This window comes from Melanerpes formicivorus, unplaced genomic scaffold, assembly GCF_026170545.1.
Source record: "Melanerpes formicivorus ecotype bairdi unplaced genomic scaffold, bMelFor1.0.p_v2 SCAF_7, whole genome shotgun sequence".
Classification (NCBI taxonomy): domain Eukaryota; kingdom Metazoa; phylum Chordata; class Aves; order Piciformes; family Picidae; genus Melanerpes; species Melanerpes formicivorus.
The window spans coordinates 24,445,321-24,464,134 of record NW_027142359.1 but is presented as its reverse complement, the minus strand read 5'-3'; the positions used below and the strand labels follow the sequence as shown (position 1 = coordinate 24,464,134).

The 18,814-nt window shown below is 53.5% G+C and overlaps 1 protein-coding gene across 1 annotated transcript in view; it reads right to left on the bottom strand.

Moving 5' to 3' along the window:
• The window catches only part of CACNA1E (calcium voltage-gated channel subunit alpha1 E), a 136,899-nt gene that overhangs the window by 108,167 nt on the left and 9,918 nt on the right, over positions 1-18,814 (bottom strand). The window contains 1 exon segment of the mRNA XM_068141457.1: positions 7,681-7,947. Within this exon segment, the coding sequence (XP_067997558.1) occupies positions 7,681-7,947 (267 nt within the window).

Sequence of the window (18,814 nt, the reverse complement as noted above, 5' to 3'; positions counted from 1 at the left end):
AGCCACACGTCAGCAAGACCCCAAGAGGTAGCAGCACCTTACCAATAGGATCTGGTTGGACCCTTAGGAGTACCCTAAATCCTACGTCCTTCTCCAAGAGCAACCCCATGCCAGGACAAGTGGCAGCAGATGCTGGCACCTGAGAAGCTGAGTGAGTGGGGAAGGTGAAGGAACGGTCTGGAAAGCACCTTAAACTCACCTCTCTCCAGCCTTCTGATCCAGAGGGGCGTGGAGCTCCCTTCTCCTGCCTGGCCCACTGCCAAGCCCAGAAAACAAAGCACTTTCAAATGACAGCATGGCCACATTTTTCCAACTTCCCATCCATCTTCACCACATCTTTGCAACAAAAGCCCTGTTGTCCTCAATAATGAAATGAGATGAGATTCATCAGCAGGCAGCACAATCCTTCTCCATTCCCTCCATGCCAAAGCCCTACAGCTCTACTACTGTCACAACTGGCATCAGCTGCCAACTCAGGAGGGGATTGCTACATTCCCAAGGCTCGTGTCTGTAGAAGGCAGATATGATCCCACCTGGGATGAGCTTGCCTATGAAGAAATCAGAATCAATAAGGTTGGAAAAGACCTCAAAGATCATCAAGTCCAACCTGTAAATCATCCATGTTCCCACTGACCCAAGCCAACATGGGGACCAATGCCCTGGATGAGCCCTTCTCTACCACTCTAGACCCAGCAGCTTCAGATTCACACCGCTCAGGTGAGGAGGTGCCAGAAGTCCATGCCATCACCCCTGGGAAAAGCAATGATTTTCTCTTTTGCAGCCTTAACTTTTGGCCACCAAAGCTGCTGACTACAGTGAGCTGCTTTAAACCAGTGGCCCTGGGCCCACGGGCAAGAGAAGACACACCAGTGCTGGCCCCAGGCACTGGAAACTGGAAACCATGAAGTGATGCCAGCGGCAGCAACCCTGGCAGCATTGACCCTGTGCTCGCTGTGGCACGTGGGCAGGGTGGGAACCATGGCATCGGAGCAGGTCCCTGGAGAGTTGGCCAGGACGGGCAGCCAAGGAGAGCTAGCAAGAGCTGGGATGTATTTAGCCTGGTGGGGAGAAGAGCCAGGCAAGATCCAGCCAAGGCATTTAAAAGGCCACTCAGTGAAATTAATGACTGCTAAGTTAAAGGCAAACCAAAAGAGAGAGCACGCTGCAGAGCTGCCTGCTGCTGGCTCACACCTCGGTGCCAGCCTGGTACGAATCACAGGCAGCTCTCCATGCTCAAGGGGAGGCCAGACCCCTAAAGTTTTCCTCTGAGTTTGAATACAAGTGAGGGTTTCAGTACACAGCTCCTACAAAAGCCACGCAGTTTCCCTGCTTCCCACCCCTGGCCACACTCTCGAGCCGGTACTCAGCCTGCAGCACTTGGCCCTGTGCCAGCAGCCCCTTAGGGGTCTTTTTTGTTTCATTTTCCTGAAAGTCTGCGAGCAATTAACAGAGGTTTAAAAGCAGGCAGGGCGTTCGAGGGCGGCACAGCCAGCTCCCCAGGCGCTAGGCACAGTAGCCTAGATGAGAAGTGTGGAATCGGCACGGCGCGTCCCTCCGCCCGTCCGCCCCAGCGCGGCTAACCCCGGCGAGCATCTGGCATTCCTCCTCACTCTGATGGGCATCTCCCTCCCATAGTCCCACGAGAGAAACGCTCAGGTGGGAAAAACCCAAATTCTCCAAAGCCAGCAGCACAGGTGCCCTGTGCAGCAGCGGCTGAGGGGCTCAGGACCACCTCAGCTCACATCTGTATTTCTTTATTGGCTTCAATATCTAGTTCACCAGCATGAGGACAGTGCACGTCTGTCACAGCCCCAGCACAGGACCCTGTCCTTGCTCCACCTCCAGCAAGTGTCTGGTATGTGGGTCAGCAGGTATCAAGTTTAAGGGAAACAGGGCAATCACTAAGCATGAGGATGCTGCCCAAAAGTAACTCTCCCAACCCCAGTGGCCCAGTTTTCCCAGAGATCCAAGCCTGAGTTTTCACATCTTGAGCTGAGTGAGAGCTACAAGGTGCCAACCCTATGGAAACAAGTCCCTGTAGCTCCAAATCTGCCGGGTTTGGGGAGGTAAGAGGTAAGAAAACCCTCCACAAGGGACAGCAGGAACATCTGGCTGAACCAGGGGAGATTTTATTCACTCACTTCTACCCAGCAAGCATCCTCCCAGCTCAAGGCTGGAGACTGCCAGACAATGCTCTCTTTGTTTCTTCTCTCATTAGATGTCTAATTACACAACCTTCCAGCCACCCAAAATTCAGAGTAGCACTCGCCTCTCTCCAAGCCCAGCAATGGAAACCCTCCAGCCTTCTCCTCCTCCTTCGTCTGGCTTCTCCTGGAGGATCATTAGGGAGCCGATAAAAATAGGTTTTCTTATTGATTTATCTCCTTTCCCCAACACTCTCCCCCCTGCACCGTTGACTTGTTTCCTTAGCAACTTGGCTGATCCCAGTGCACACCACACCTGCAGCTCCACACTTCCCTCCCAGTGTGTTTAAGGTGGGGAAAGTGCCCTCCAAGGCATGTAGACCATCCCCTGACCCATATCTTAAGCTCATCCAGAGTATGCATTGTGGGCTAATCCCATGCCTGGAGGTGGAGATCCAAGGTGGGTCTGATAGGAGAAGTCAGAGAGCATTAAGGAGAGGACTAGCCACTGGTGGACCTTTGCTTCAGGCTGTGATCCCCCTTCTTCAGCTCTCTCCCCAACCAGGAGCAAACACCAGCCAACCCAGATCTGCACTGCTAGTGCAGACAGTGTGCCCAGCTCCAAGCCCTGAAGATGGATTTTTGTTGCTGATAGAACATTGATGCAACCTCCCCAAGAAGTTGGGTGTGAGATACCTCCCTCCACAGACATAGGTGAGGGCTGGGAGCTGCAGAGAGCCACCCTCCATCTCTTTGCTTGACTGACCATGCCTTCTCCACAGGTGGGAAAGGAGCAGTAAAGCCAGGAGCGGGGTCACATGGACATCTCCAAAAGGGTTCGTGGGGAAGCCTACCTCAGAGGGACAGCAAGAAGTATGGGAATGATTTAACTTCTTACCCTGCCTACATCACCCAGCCCAGCTCCAACATCTTCTAGAAACTTGTTTCCCGCTGGTCCCTAAGGCTTCCCCAGGACCTGTTGCATTAAGGGGCTCTCCCTGTTTCTCAGGAGTCAATGAGAGGGAGCTTCAGTTCCTACATCTGTGCACTTCATCTTGCTGGCCCCAATCCCACCACTCCACAGAGCCATGGTGTAACAGGAAAAAAGACCCATGTCTTCAACATCCACAACCCTCTTCCTCTCAGCTCCCCAGCAGAAAAGTCAGCACCTCCTCTCCAAGGCTGTTTTCCAAGAGAAACCCACAACATTAAAGGGAGCAAAGAAAATGAGTGGTCCTAATTCAGCTCTGGGTTTCCCCAGCCCTACAGCACCTCCTTAGCAGGTCTCTGATGGCACAAGGGATCTTCCCCTAGCAGATAAAGCTGCCACAGAGCCATGGCCTCTCAGGGCTGTCCCCATCCCTGTACCCTACCACGCAGTGCTCCCAGTCCATCTATGCTTTGCTGGGGTTGACACAATGCAATGTCCTGAGGGACAAGGTGCTAACAGCACTCAAACCCTCTCCCTGCACTCTGAACACGACCCAGCTCCTATATGCCCATTACATACAGCAGAACAGGCTGAGGAGAATGAGTGTGGGCTTGGGGTCATGCTCTTGTCTCCACACAGCTCACAGGGAGCATCCAAGCAAGGTGCTCAGCCTGCCCAAATCTCACTGCACGGACATGCCTCCTCTGAGGAGACACCTGCAGCCATAATGTGGCTGCTCATGATTCCAAACCCTGGTGATCTGCTCTTCACCCGAGGCTAAACCAAAGGCAGTGCCAGGCAGGAGGTGGTCGTGGCAGAGCCCACACTGCTGCCGCTCTGTAGGGGTGTGGGCACCTGCCTGCCACGTGTGAGCAGCTCCGTGGAGAAGCCTCTCCTTCCTTTCTCCCCCACCTCTCCCTGCGCTTCAGAACTGGAAATCAAACCTCTCTCCTCCTCCTTTTTTTTTTTCCTCCCCAAACAAAAAAGAACCACATCATGTGATTTCCCTGCCTTAACATCAGTTTTTTAACTTTGGTTGCCACAGCAACAGGATGCAACTTGGTGTCACCATGACAACAGCTGCCTCTGTTTAAATTCACCATCTGACAGGCAGCCTCGCTCTCCCCGGCTGTCAAAAAAGATGGACCTGCCATTACACCTACTCGCCCCTCCCCATCCCCCTCCCTCCCCCCACCACCCCACCCCCCCAGGAAAAAAAAAAGAAAGAAAACATTTTAAAATCTGATGAATGAAGAGAGAACAGAAAACAGCCTTGGAGGAAACAAAATTATTTAACCAAAAAAAAAAAGCAAAGAGAGAGAGAGAGAGAGAAATGTTCCTGGGTAGTGCAAGGAGGGAGCTGCCCAAGGATGGCATGACATGGCGCAGCTCTTCCTGTGGGGAGCCCACACCTGTCAAAATCTTGGCTGGGCAAAAGCAAAGCTGTAAAAGATGCTTGCCCAGATGGGGCATAACCCTGCCAGGCTCCCCAATGACCGTGCAGCACCAGAGAGGCTTGGGTCAAAGTGGGGATCACCATGAGGAAAATGGTACAGGTCCACCAGGGTGTGCATCCCACGGAGCAAAATCTCCATCCCTGCAGAACCAGGGACGTGGGCTGGAACTCTGTGGACACCTTGGCTGCTCTTGGCCAGCCCAACACCAGATTTGGTCTTCAATAGGGCTGAGATGGGAGAAAGTCCTTGCTGCAGGGATCAGCAAGGACCCCGGAGGACTGATGGACATCTCTCTACCTTGCAAACCAGGGGGACAGGTACAGTACTTTCAGCCAGAGGCTGTCCTTGGGGACAGAGCCAGAGCCACACAATGTCATCTGGCCCTTCTAGGGTGGGAGAGGGATCTTATCCAGGTCAAATGTGATTAAGCGGATGAAGAACGGAGCAGATATAGATGAGCTACAGCCCATCTTGTGTGCTAACTGAATTGCAGCTTTCCAGGCAGCTAAACAAATGAAATCAGGACTGAAGGCCTGGCCATCAGCAGGAGGAGAGCAAGCAGGACAAGGATGTTTCTGAAGAAGAGAAGTAGATGTTCCTACAGCCAGAAGAGCATCTGCCTCACATTTTGGGCAGGACCAGTAAAAAGAGCAGCTCCAGGGGAGATAATGCACTGGGCAAAGAACTAGGCACAGACGTGAGTCCCCGTGGAGCTGCACCCCAATCCCAGTTTCTTGAATCTCTCTTTCTTCCCCTCCATGCATCATCCCTATTTACACTGGGAAGCCAAACTGCAGAGGCTGCTGGTTATAATTATACAGTTACCCAGCAGATATACAGGCCTGAATCACCAGTTATTTTTAGCCCTATTACCTAGTCAACTGGAGCTGGATGAAGAGCCTCCACTCCTCCCCGCACTCCACCCCAGCCCCCTTGGCTTTCCTCGCTGACATGCCCATTCCAACCTGCAGCACTAGCCATGTCCTTTCCAAGGCCAAAAGCTCTCCTTGATTGTGGCCAAAATCCAAGGCCTGCCTTCCCAAACCAGCCTTGCCCTCACCCAGGAGTGATGCCACAGGCTCCAGGCCAGCCAGCTGAGAGATGCTCACACATTTTCCCTGGCCCTACCAAAAGGCAACAGCTTTGTGTGTCAGGCTATAACTACAAAGACGGGAACAAGTTGCCTAGCCAACCTCACCAAACTCCTCACCAAAAAGCCTCATCCAACCCCAGCCCTCGAGAGCTCTAAGCCAGGCAGAGGAGCTGAGGGGTGGATGAGTTCCTTCAGGAGATGGCAAGCAGGTGAGGCTTGCACCACACCCGTTCCCAGCAGTCACACGGAGATATGTCACTTACTTCTAGGAAAAAAACACACATATAAAATGATCCCATCTCCCTCATGCATTGCAAATTCCAGGGAAGAATAATGCTGGGGAGTTTTTACTGCACGGTGGTGAAGCTCGAGTCTCTAGGAGACGGCAGATGCCTGGAGATGAGACATCGTGCCGGCACGGGACCCCAGCCCACACAGGGAGTGCCAGGCCAGTGGCAGCACCCCAGCTCCTTCATGCTTTAAACGAAAGCCAAAAGGCCAAGGGTCCTCCCACACCCATGCTGAAAGAGACAGTGAATAAATTGGCATGTTCTGGAAGAGCAGGCAGGCTGGGCTGGCCACTGCCCTGCATGGCTCCCAGCCCAGCTGCCATGTCCCCGTTGTCCTCACTATTGCGCCTGTGCTCCTGTAGCCACCCACCCAGCAGGCACTGCCAGGAGGGGCAGATTTAGAGATGCCATGGATAAATCAGCCCCACCTTGAGCTGCCCCTTAACCCCCCAGGTCACCCCCTCCTCAAGCCTGGGGGCTTTGCAGCTTCTCAGCCAGGACCAGAAGCTCAACCTGACGTGTCAGAGCTGCAAAGGGACTATCTCCCTGGTGATGCTCAGCAGGGTGGGCAATCCCTGCTGCATCTCACCAGAGGGTATCCCCAAACTACCTGTTGCAGCAGACCAAGGAATTGCTGTTTGGCACCAAGGAGTCACTGTTTGTCACCCAGGCATCACTGCTTGGCACCGGGGCAAGCTCTCCTGCACTCACCAGAGGAGCCAGCAAGTTAACCAACAAGTTGCAGGGAGAGAAAGCAGCAGTGTGAAGAGCTGCATGTAATCACCACTGCAGAAAACAGCATGGGGAGGGTCCTAAAGCCAAAATGTGGCCACAGGGAAGTTTTCAGGCTCAGCTCCTTGGTGGGGTAAAAAGGCCCAGGAGGGGATCTCAGGGGAATAGCAGGGTGCTGAGCCCAGGTTGACTGGGAGCTGTGTGCTGCGGTGCTGGGCACTGGCCAGGGCACCCTCAGAGAGGGTGGGAGGCAAGAGAAGAGCGCGGAGGTGTATGAAAGGATGGAGGAGCCGGGGGGGGGCGGCATCTGCACCCTCCACGCAGCCCTAGGAGGGGGGTCCCTGCGATAAACAGCAGTCCGCTGTGCCAGCCCCACCAGGGGCCATGGGGCACAGACAGAGGATGTCAGCATCTTTCCCTCTGCTGCAGGGAGGGGGCAGCCAGTTCCCAGAGCCACCACGGTGGGGTCTGGGGGCTGCAGGGTAAAGATGGCTGTGCCCCTGCCAGGTGTGATGAGCAGCAAAGAGGGCACACACAGGTAGGCGCAAGAGGGGACAAAGCCACCACCTGTCAGGGACTGAAGGCTGGTAGGCTCCTGGGGGATCCAATCCCAATGGGATGAGTGGCTCTGGGAGAGGTGGCAAAACTCCAGCAAAACATTGAGGCACAAAGGAAAGGCCACGACCCACCCCAGGCACACACGCACAGAGCATGCAGGGTTAAACCGGGATCCTTGTCAGCATGGGGCGGGGGGGCTTCCAAATCCAAGCCTAAGGAGGGGCTGAGGGGCTCCCCGCAGGGAGAAGGTGCTCAGCTCTCCACCAGGCACCGAACGAAGCATGGCAGGGAAAGCAGCAGCAACAGGGCAAGGAGAGCATCCCCGGGGGAGCGGGCACCCCTCTCCGCACGCCGAAGGAGAGCAGAAGGCAGGAGCTTACCTGCCGGCTAGTGCCACACACACGTGTCCTGGGCGGCCACTGAGGCAGATCTGGGGAGCAATGGGGGGGGCTTGCAGGGGACGCAGAAAGGATATGGCCAGTCGATGAGCTTCTTGGCATATTTCCTGACTATGTTCTCTTCCCCAAAGAGGAAGAGCGATCTGTTGACGGTGAAGCAGTTCTGCCGGACGGGGATGGGGTTGTACAAAGCCATAGTCCGGGCTCTCTGCGCTTTGGTTTGCTTGAAGCCTCCCGGGGACCCTCCTGCAGTGGCAGGAGGTCCTTGTCGACTCCGGTTCTGGTCAGAGCCCCCATCTCCAGAGCCCAGCCTGCCAGCCACTGCCTCCCCAAAGCGAGCCATCCTGGAAAAAAAACACACAGGTGAGCCAAAGCAGCACTACCAAGGCGGCAGAGAGGGGGGATGAGAAGAGGGAGGGGGGTTGCGGGGCGCAGTCCCAACCACAGCCCCCTCCTCCTCTCCGGATGGTGCTCAGCTCCGTCTCTCCTCCATCTCTCTGGGGGAGCAGGCACTCGCATGGAGAAGGGAAGACGGCAACGCGGCACCAGCTCAGCGCATCCAGCGTGGCATGGTGGGCAGCAGGCTGCCTCTAACCCCCCTCCCCAAAAAACGACCACCCGGGCAGTGGGGAGGTCAGGGAGTCGTCCTTTGTGCTCAGCAGAGGCTGCAGTGGCTCGGCCACTAAGTACCTTTTGCCACCAGGCAAGGGGTTAAACCCAGCCACATCCTTCCCACCGCTCTCCTTTTAACCCCCCTCCAGCAAGGCAAGCCCGGGGACCGCCTGCCACCACGGAAAGGGCTGGGATCCAAGATCCTTCCATCTACCCCATCGCAAAGCAAGACGCAATTTGGTACAGCACCCAGCACAGCAGCGGAGGGGAGGCCAGGGGAACAGGTTGTAGCGTGGTCCAGCCTAGTTGGAGCCAAGTGTCCAACTCCCTCCTCCAGACTCCATCTTCAGCAGCCTGCAGGAGCCCGGTCACCCATCGGTTGGCTTCCCCGGGGCAGCGGGCAGGGACGGGGGGCAGAGCTCCCACCCGCGGTGGGCAGGGACGCTCAGCCCTTCGCTGCCAGGGCCGGAGCCGGCAAAAAGGCGATGGTGGCTTCCCCGCAAAGAGCCGGGCCACGAAATTCAAGGCTGCCTGAAATTAAAGGCTGCCGCGCCTCTGCAGCTCGGGGACAGCTTGATTTAATGAAGTCAGTGGCAACACACGCGCACAGAGGCGCGCACACGCCCGCACGCCCGGCTCGCTCCCTCGCTCCATCCAGTGCATTCTTTTGGCAAGCACGGGAGATGCCGCAAAGGAGGGAAAAAAAAAAAACTAATTCAGAGGCAAGGGGAGGGTCTGAAGGGAACAAAAGGCAATGGGGGAGCACACCCCCCCCCCCCGCCTTTCCCCCTCCAACCCCTACAAGAAGCGCCCCCCCCCCCCCCCCCCCCGCCTCCTCCCCAGCCTTATCTGCAGAGGGCTTTCCAGCACATGGGTGCTTCTAGGTGAGTGGCAAATTTGGGGGGCATGGAAGGGCAAAGGGAGGCTTCTGCCACATTGCTGCCTGTGGAGGAGTGGAGGGGTTCGCCTCATCTCAGCCTGCACTTCTCATCTCCCCAGCCACATGCAGTGTGTGCCCCCCCCTTCCCCCCTCCCCCGGGAAACTTCGAGGCTCCCTGCTGGAGCCGCCCCGATGCCCGGGGAGAACCCTCCTGCTCACTCGCATACAGATCAGCCTCCTTAACATCCCCCCACCGCCTCGGTATGTTCTTTATGACACTTGATGTTGGCCAGAAGCAGCAGCTCATGGGAGAGGTGTAAACAACCTGGTCTGGATGTGTCCCTGCAGCAGCTGCCACAGAGCAGGGGGTGGGGGTGGGGGGGCTTCCTCCAGCCACCCCGCTACCATGGGCAGAGGACCAGGGACATTGCTAGTGCTGCACCCTCACCTCTGCAGCCATGTGGGTGGCAATGTTGCCCAGGGATGCTCAGGGGACTCTGGGTTGTGCCGTGGTGCAGGGGCTGCCTATCCACTCACCGCTGAGGAACCCACCTTGCCCTCCTGGCAAGTGCAGTGAACCCTCATTTCCCCAGTGTCCTCCCTACCCCCTGGGCATAGTACTAGACTCACAGCCAGGCACACCCTGCAAGCAGGCCACACACAGGATCTATCACCACCCTTCACCATGAAACCTTACATCCGAAGGGCTCCCTAGCTGCCCTTCCTGCAGGAAATAGCTCCAGCCAGTGTCACAAGACACCACAGGACCCCATCGTGCTCTTGTCCCATCCACTCCACCACCAGCGACCTCCTCTGCAAACGCAGCAGCTGCTGCACTGTCCCCCCTGCTGTGGGGCAGTCAGGGTCATTTGGTCAGATTAAAAAGAACCAAAAGGTAAAAATGTAAAACTATCAAGCCCTTAATCACATAATACATTCACTCAATGGGCAAGGGCTTCTCTCTCAGTGCAGCCTGGCAGCACCTCACCATCACCTTCATCACTCTACAGGCACTACTCTGGCCAGACAGCCATGAGACTTGCGTTTTGGTCCAGGCTCTCATGGGTGCATTGCTAGGACCCCTTGGGCTGGCTGGGAGAGGAAGGGGAAGGATTGGGCCCTCCTCATCAAGATAACAGAGGAGTGTTTGCAATAAAGGCTGTGGGATCATTCTCCCAACACCACTCGGACATTGAGAGTCCACCAGCTCACTATGATGCCCATCTGCTGCACCTCTACTTGACTTTGCTGTTGTAATCAGCCTTAGGACAGAGATGGGTGGGACTGGGGGTTTCATAGAACTGTTTCAGAATTGGAAAAGACCTCTAAGACCATTGAGTCCAATCAACAAGCAAGCTCCCAGCCATGTCACCACCACACTGCAGCACAAAGTGGAGCAAGGGTGGGAAGATTCTTCCCAAAATGCTTCCCAGGCCACTGACCAACCCCAGCAGAAATCAGAGTGACCCTGGGTTTTCATTCCACCAAAAACAGACAGCGAAGAGGCCACACCAGCTACTGACTAATAACAGACCTTTCAATTCATTCCAGGCAAGATGCTGCCCTAAACAAATCAATTATGATTTGTGGCTCATCCCCTTTGTCTCCTCCTCCTCCTCCTCCTCCCCACCACCAGTGCATCAGGAGCAATGCCACCCTTCCCACCTTTCAACCCTTTAAGCCGCTGTTAGTTAAGCCCAAGGCTGGGCTGACTGCCAGGAGCAGATCCGCAGCCCCACACAGCTTCTGCCTTGGCTGCCCCCTGGCTCCCCAGCCCTCTTCCATCCCCTGAACCTGTAGGAAAGCCTCCACCCAGCCTAAATGCTCATGCTCTGGTTGTACCCAAAGGCCAAGGAGGAAGGGGAAGGCTGGACCCAGAGCCACCCACCCCTGCATTCTCTCTGCTTTGCCACTCCCCAAGCAATGCAAGAGGCTGAGGAGAAAGAAGGCAGCTGCCTTCTTCTTCCTGCCCCCTTAAAGCAGGGATGCACCCCTTACCTGGCCACTTCTGCTGGGGCTATCCCAGGCACCGAGGGGGAGGCTCACTCTCAGCTCTGCCCTACATTTGCTGCTGCAGAGCAGAGTGCAGGATGACCCCGCTGGGAGCTTCTCTCCTGCTCAGCCGGTGCTAAAGGCTGGGATATTTATGAGAAAGCAGCTCCTTAAGAGAAGATTGAAAGCAAGGAGGGGGAAAAAAAAAAAGGTAATAAAAAAACCCCAGAACCAACAGTCTCTGACTCTGCCAAGAGATGCCAGCTTGGTTTCCAAGGATGTTTATTGCCATTCTCATCTTGACCCTCACCCCAGCGCGCTGGGATCGGTGAGTCAGGGAGAAGCATGGCTGATATCTGCATGATTCAACGTGGCACACAGATCCAGAGCCAGGTTGTTTGGATTATATTTTTTTCTTGTGAATGAAGGAAATCCAAGAAGTCAGGACAGCAGCCGGTGCCAGGACAGAGAGGGGCTTGGGATGCATTGGGTTGCATACAGGCATGCTAACCCTGATTTTGCCAGCCAAGCTTTCTCCTCGCTAGTTCCCCCTTCCCAGTCATATCCTGCCCCTGCACTGTAGGACACCCCTGGAGACTCTGGACCCAGCTGTCCAGGGTAGCACCGAGCCTCCTGCACCCGCCGCAGGGCCGGTAGCGGGTCGGGCTGTGCCGCTCCGGCAGTGCCATCTAGCGGTCGCTGGCTCCCCTGCAGTCCCCCGGCAGCTCGGCTAACGCGGGGAGGGGAAGCCGAGCAGAGCCCCCCCAGTCACAGAAACAGACTTGTTTCGGTTGGAAAAGAGCTCTAAGATCAGTCATCAACCCAACACCACCATGGCCACTGAAGCATGTCCTGAAGTGCCGTGTCTACGCGGTTTTTGAACACCTCCAGGGACGGCGACTCCACCACCTCCCCGGGGAAGCAGTTCCAACGCCTGAGCACTCTTTCAGGACAGACATTTTTTTAGTATCCAACCTAAACCTCCTCAGCACAATTACAGGCCATTTCCTCTTGTCTTGTTATTACCCACATCACTACAACCTCTTTTCAGGGAGTTGTGGAGAGCACAGGAAGGTCTCCTCTCGGCCTCCTTTTCTCCAAACTAAACAATCCCAGTTCCCTCAGCCACACCTCACAAGACCTAGTCTCCAGAACCTTCACCAGCTTCTTGCCATTCTTTAGACATGCTGCAGCACCTCAATGTCTTCCCTGTAGTGAGGGCCCCAAAACTGAACACAGTATTTGAGGTGCAGTTGGAGGAGGAAGAGGAAGAGGAAGAGGAAGAGGAAGAGGAAGAGGAAGAGGAAGAGGAAGAGGAAGAGGAAGAGGAAGAGGAAGAGGAAGAGGAAGAGGAAGAGGAAGAGGAAGAGGAAGAGGAAGAGGAAGATGAAAAAGAAGAGGAAAAAGAAGAGGAAAAAGAAAAAGGAAGAGGAAGAGGAAGAGGAAGAGGAAGAGGAAGAGGAAGAGGAAGAGGAAGAGGAAGAGGAAGAGGAAGAGGAAGAGGAAGAGGAAGAGGAAGAGGAAGAGGAAGAGGAAAAGGAAGAGGAAAAGGAAGAGGAAAAGGAAGAGGAAAAGGAAGAGGAAAAGGAAGAGGAAAAAGAAGAGGAAAAAGAAGAGGAAAAAGAAGAGGAAAAAGAAGAGGAAAAAGAAAAAGAAAAAGAAAGAAAAATAAAAAGAAAAATAAGAAAAAAGAGGAAGAGGAAGAGGAAGAGGAAGAGGAAGAGGAAGAGGAAGAGGAAGAGGAAGAGGAAGAGGAAGAGGAAGAGGAAGAGGAAGAGGAAGAGGAAGAGGAAGAGGAAGAGGAAGAGGAAGAGGAAGAGGAAGAGGAAGAGGAAATTAACCAGGTTGGAAAAGACCTTCGAGATCATCAAGTCCAACCTATCACCCAACACCATCTTATCAACTAAACCATGGCACCAAGCGCCTCATCCAATCCCCAGAGTAACCTTCCAAGCAGTGCTTGGAGGCAGCAGCAAAGCCTGCCCTCAGCAGTTGTTTCAACCCCTTTGACAGCTCTGTTGGCCCTAGAACAGCTTCCAAATTCACCCCACATGACCCAAAATCCACCTGTGCATGGCTGGAGACAGGCAACACCATCAAGGCACCTTCTTTTAAGGCATCTTAGGGACAGCACCATGCAGGAAACAAGTCCCTAATACAGCCTAGGGTAGGGGCTGGAGAGGTGGGACAGGCTCTTCTTTCATGACTGATATTCCCAGGAGTTCTGACGGGCTGCACTCATCTTCGAAAGTGGCTTTTGGCATCCAGGTTTAATTTTGCTGTTTAAATGATGCTGTAGCTGTGCTGAGACGGGGGAAAAAAATAAAATAGGATCAAGTGATAATCATCTACAGTGCTCTGGCCAAGTTTCAGACCGGGCCTGGGTAGCTGTGACTCAGAAGCGTGTTTAAAACCAGGCAGGAATGGAAGTGGGGTTTTTTCCAGGAACAAATTTATTACCTGCTGGAATAGGATGAGATGTTTTCCTCATTTGCAAAGGAGAAGCCTGGCCAAGCTGGGCACCTCTGCAGCAGGGAGGTAGAGTTCCCAGGCTGGTGCAGCTCACTCATGGACACCTGGCACGTGGGTGGAGAATCATCAAATAGTTTTGGTTGGAAGAGACCTTTAAGGTCGTTGAGTCCAACCATTAACCCAGGACTGCCAAATCTCCAGCAAACCATGCCCTTCAGAGCCACATCCACACATCCCCTCCAGGGATGGAGACTCCACCATGCCCCTGGGCAGTCTCTTCCAGGAGTTTTTCCTAATACAGAACTTAAACCTCCTCTGGCACAACTTGAAGCCATTTACTCTTGGCCTCTCACTTGTTCCTTGGAAGAAAAGGCTGACCTCCACCTTGCTCCAACCTCCTTTCAGGGTAGTTGTAAGAGAGAAAGAAGGTCCCCCCTCAGCCTCCTTTTCACCAGGCTAAACAACCCCTTATAAGCTGCTTCTCATAAGACCTGTTCTCTGGACCCTTCCCCAGCTTTGTTGCCCTTCCTGTAGTGAGGGACCCAAAACTGAGCCCAAGATGTGGCTTCACCAGTGCACAAACAGTTTCCTGCTTCTGTTGGCCACACTACTCCTGTTACAGGCCAGGATGATGTTGGCCTTCTTGCCACCTGGGGACATTGCTGGCTCATGTTCAGATGGCTGTCAACCAACACTCCCAGGTCCTTTTCTACCTAGCAGCTTTCCAGACAGGCTCCCAAGCTTGTAGCACTGCATAGAGTAGTTCATCCTTAAGTGCAGAACCTCACACTTGGCCTTGTGGAACCTCATACCACTGAACCTGGACCATCAATCCAGCCTGTCCAGAAGCTTCAAGCAACTCAAAGATGGCATCTCTGCAGGAAAGTACCACACAGGCTTTGCCTGATGTTCAATTTGTGCAGATGTCTGCAGCTGTGGCATGGTCCACAACAGCCCTTTTGGCATCTTGCCTGCCAACAGAGCACCAGGCCAGGCACAACAGCTATGCCCCAGAGACTCCATGCTGCCTTGCACTCTTGCCCAAGCCATGACAAGTGTTTCCTCTCTGCACATCTGCTCATTCTTTCTGATGGCAACCTTGCCTGAACCCTGAGCTGCTGGAGCATGTCCAGAGAAGGCCAACAAAGCTGGTGAAGGGTCTAGAGAACAGGTCTGGTGAGGAACAGCTGAAGAAACTGGGGTTGCTTAGTCTGGAGAAGAGGAGGATGAGGGCAGACCTCATTGCTCTCTACAACTTACCTGAATAGAGGTTGTGGTGAGGTTGGGGGTTGGTCTCTTCTCTCTAAGTATCAGGTGGTAGAGTGAGAGGAAATGGCCTCAAAGTTGCATCAGGGGAGGTTTAGGTTGGTTATCAGGAAAATTTTACAGAATGAGTGGTCAGGCATTGGAATAGGCTGCCCAAGGAGGTGGTGGAGTCACTGCCCCTGAAGGTGCTCAAGAAATGTGTGGACATAGCCCAATGGCCATGGTGGTGCTAGGAGGACAGTTGATGATCTTCAGAGGTCTTTCCCAACCAAAATAATCCTATCACTCTGTGGTGTTCCCCAAGAACTGCCCCACCTTGCCAGGATGTGCCTTTCCCAGAATGAACAGCAGAGACAAGCAGCATCTTCTTGCAAAGCTGCCTGGCCAGGTTCCCAGCAGAGCCCCAGCGGGCTGATCTCTCAGGGTCAGCCCCGTAACTTATTCACTGAGACATCAGGCGGCTGGAAGACGAGTGACAGCCAGCAGGCCTCCCACTGAGCTATGAACTCTGCATCCAGATTTAAGCAACTGCCACCACTCCACCAAACTCATCCTGGTCCTTCAGCTGAAGCAGCTGCACCAGGTGCCACGCAGCAGCAGCAAAGCTTTCAACTGCTTGAAGCTGAAGAGTGTAATTTGCAGCTCGCTGCCAGAAAACACACCCGTGCTCACAAACGCTGCAGGGTTTAATTACCAAGACCCAGGAGTCCAACACCCAGTCTTTGCATCTTGGACATCAATGAGATATCCATCTTGTAAAGACCTCTTTCCTGGAAACAGGAATTTTGGTTGCTCTAATCTCCCCGCAGGAAGCTCTCACAAGCAGGAGCACAGGTGACAGGGCTGCAGACGGAGCAGCAGCATAGCTGCTCTCACCAAGTTTTCCCCCTTGCGGCCCCTTCACAAGATACAAGGTGCAGCACAGTTTGCATTCCCACCACAAGATCCCTTTTCCTAACTTCTGTGCAAGCGTTTCCCAAAGGGAAGCCAACCCAGAACAGCTTTGGCTTCATTTTTAAAAGATGGGCATGGCACTTTGGGACGTGGTTTAATGGCCATGGTTGTGTTGGGTTATGGTTGGGCCCAATGAGCTTCGAGGTCTTTCCCAACCAAAACAATTCTATGATTCCTTACCCCACACTGGGTGTTTCTGAGGACTGTGACACTCCTCATGCTGACTGCCTTAGGCTGGGAGGCTTTCACAGCTCAGCAGAAGAGGCCTGAAATAATCACCCATTAATAAATTGCCTGGAGTGCCCTGCTGCTTTATTTAGCTGTGCAAGTTGGGCTCTAATTAGCATTCCCAGCCACATCCCAGCTGCTCCGGGCGGGCACACAGCAATCCCACCACCCAGAGAACAGCTATCTGCCTGCCCCTGCTTCCCCATCAGATTAAAGCAAATTCCAACCCTTGCTTCAAATCCCAAATCCCTCTGAACAACCTCTCCCCCTCAGTTAAGCCATGGAGCATCCCAGCCCTGCACTGCCTAAACTGGCAGCAGGTGAGATACAACCTCTCCATCCTCCTCCACCTCAGACGGGTCTAGTTTGGGGCACTGTTGTTCCAGAGAGGCTGACTTGAGAGGATTCAACAGGAAAAAGAAAATAGGGAAATTGGGTATTTGAGAGTGATAGACTCATACTTCAGTTGGAAGGGATCTTAAAGATCATCTAGTTCCCACACCCAGCATGGGCAGGGACACCTTCCACTAGACCAGGTTGCTCAAGGCCTCATCCAGGCTGGCCTTGAACAGCTCCAGGGATGGGACATCCACAACCTCCCTGTGCAATGTGTTCCAATTTCTCACCACCCCCATGGGAAAGAATTTCTTTCTAATATCCAGTCTAAATCTACCCTCCTCCAGCTAATTTCTAGCCTGCCAAAGGGCTGGAGAGGGATTTTTCAAAGTGTTTTTCAACCACTGCACAACCCTAAGGAGAAGAAAGCCCTCACTTTCTCCAGCTGCATCCTTGACACCCCTCTGGCACACACTGCTGACAAAGCCAGTGGGAGATTTTCTCCTCCCTAAGATCTCCTCTTCGCCCACACAGAGGGCAGGTCCATGCCTGAGGACCATTCTGTGCTTTCTCTGATCTTCCACCCACCCTGCAAGGCTCAAGTTAGACAAACACAGCATCCATGGCACCAGCGAGGCGAACGACCAAGGAGCCTCCTGCCTTTGGGCTGCAAATACCCTAAGTAACAAAAGGAAAGCTGGAGCAGAAACCCACTAACGCCATTCCCCAATCTAATGAAGCCAAACTCACAGGCTCATCTTGCTCAGAAGCAACCTGCATGCTCTCAATAAAATTACACTGTCAGGAAAAGAGCCAGGAGAAGATGGAGCTGCTACATTTTTTTCCCCCAACAAGTCTGAACTTGTGCCGAGCAGCTGATGCCCAAGACAGTCAGAGAAGTCCCATCCTTGGCACAGAGCCAGGAAGGAGATGCTGCTTCCATCTTCCAAACCTGTGAAAGAGAAAAGGCCAAAGAGCAAAACCTCTCTTTGAAAGCCACACAGTGCTGGGAGGTGTGGAAAAAAAAAAGGTCCCCCTTGCCACAGTGAGAAGCAGTCACCAGCTTGGCAGTCTCTGCCAAGGTGAAACACCCTGGCAGAGTGAAGCTGAGCATGACTCCTCAATGGGAAAAAGTTCATTGAGGAATTTTTAGCCTTATTTCTACTTGAATAAGCACATGGAGAGGGCAGCTACAGCATGCTAACTACTGGTTTAGCACCCCGTGACCTAGAGCAGGGAAAAAATGACTCCTGTGAGGCTCCTCTGATGAGGAAAAAAAAAGCCTCGTGGTTCATATTAGAGCTCACAGATCATAGAATGCATCAGGTTAGAAGGGACCCTCGAAGGTCATCTTGTCCAACCCCCCTGCAGTGAACAGGAACATCTTTAACCAGATCAGATTGCTCAGGGCCCCATCAAGTTTGACCTTGTATGTCTCCAGAGATGGGGCCTCCACCACGTGTCTGGGCAACCTGTCCGACTATTTTGCTGCCCTGATTGCAAAGAATTCCCTCCTGATGTCCAACCTAAATCTACCCTGCTCCAGTTTCAAACCCTTGCCCTCATCCTATCACTCCAAGCCCTTCTAAATGAAAATGAAAAGAACTAATTCAAACCTAACAGTTTATGACAAAATATAACCCTAGAGATTCAAATTGCTGAAAGTGAAATTAAATGTTACCTCTTGGATAGGATAGGATAGGATAGGATAGGATAGGATAGGATAGGATAGGATAGGATAGGATAGGATAGGATAGACCAGGTTGGAAGAGACCTTCAAGATCATTGAGTCCAACCCATCATCCAACACCACCTAATCGACTAAACCAGGCAACCAAGCACCCTATCAAGTCTCCTCCTAAACACCTCCAATGATGGTGACTCCACTACCTTCCTGGGCAGCACATTCCAATGGTGAATGACTCTCTCAGTGAAGAACTTTCTCCTCACCTTGAGCCTAAACCTCCCCTGGTGCAGCTTGAACTGTGTCCTCTTGTTCTGGTGCTGGTTGCCTGGGAGAAGAGACCAACCCCTGCCTGGCTACAACCTCCCTTCAGGTAGTTGTAGGCAGCAATAAGGTCTCTCCTGAACCTCCTCTTCTCCAGGCTAAGCAAGCCCAGCTCCCTCAGCCTCTCCCCATAGGGCTTGTGCTCCAAACCCCTCCCCAGCTTTGTTGCCCTTCTCTGGACACCTTCCAGCATCTCAACATCTTTCCTAAACTGAGGGGCCCAGAACTGGACACAGGACTCAAAGTGTGGCCTAACCAGTGCTGAGCACAGGGGCAGAAAGAGTCCATCCCCAGCCTTCCTGTAGGTCCCCTTCAGATATTGACAATACAAAGATGGTACATGTCTTGTTACAGCATCATCCACTATGGAGGTGTGCCCCAAGCTTGCAGGAGCACTGCTCCCCATCATTAACCTGCACACAACTGGTTAGCATCAGCCTTGAAAGATGAGCCACAACACCAG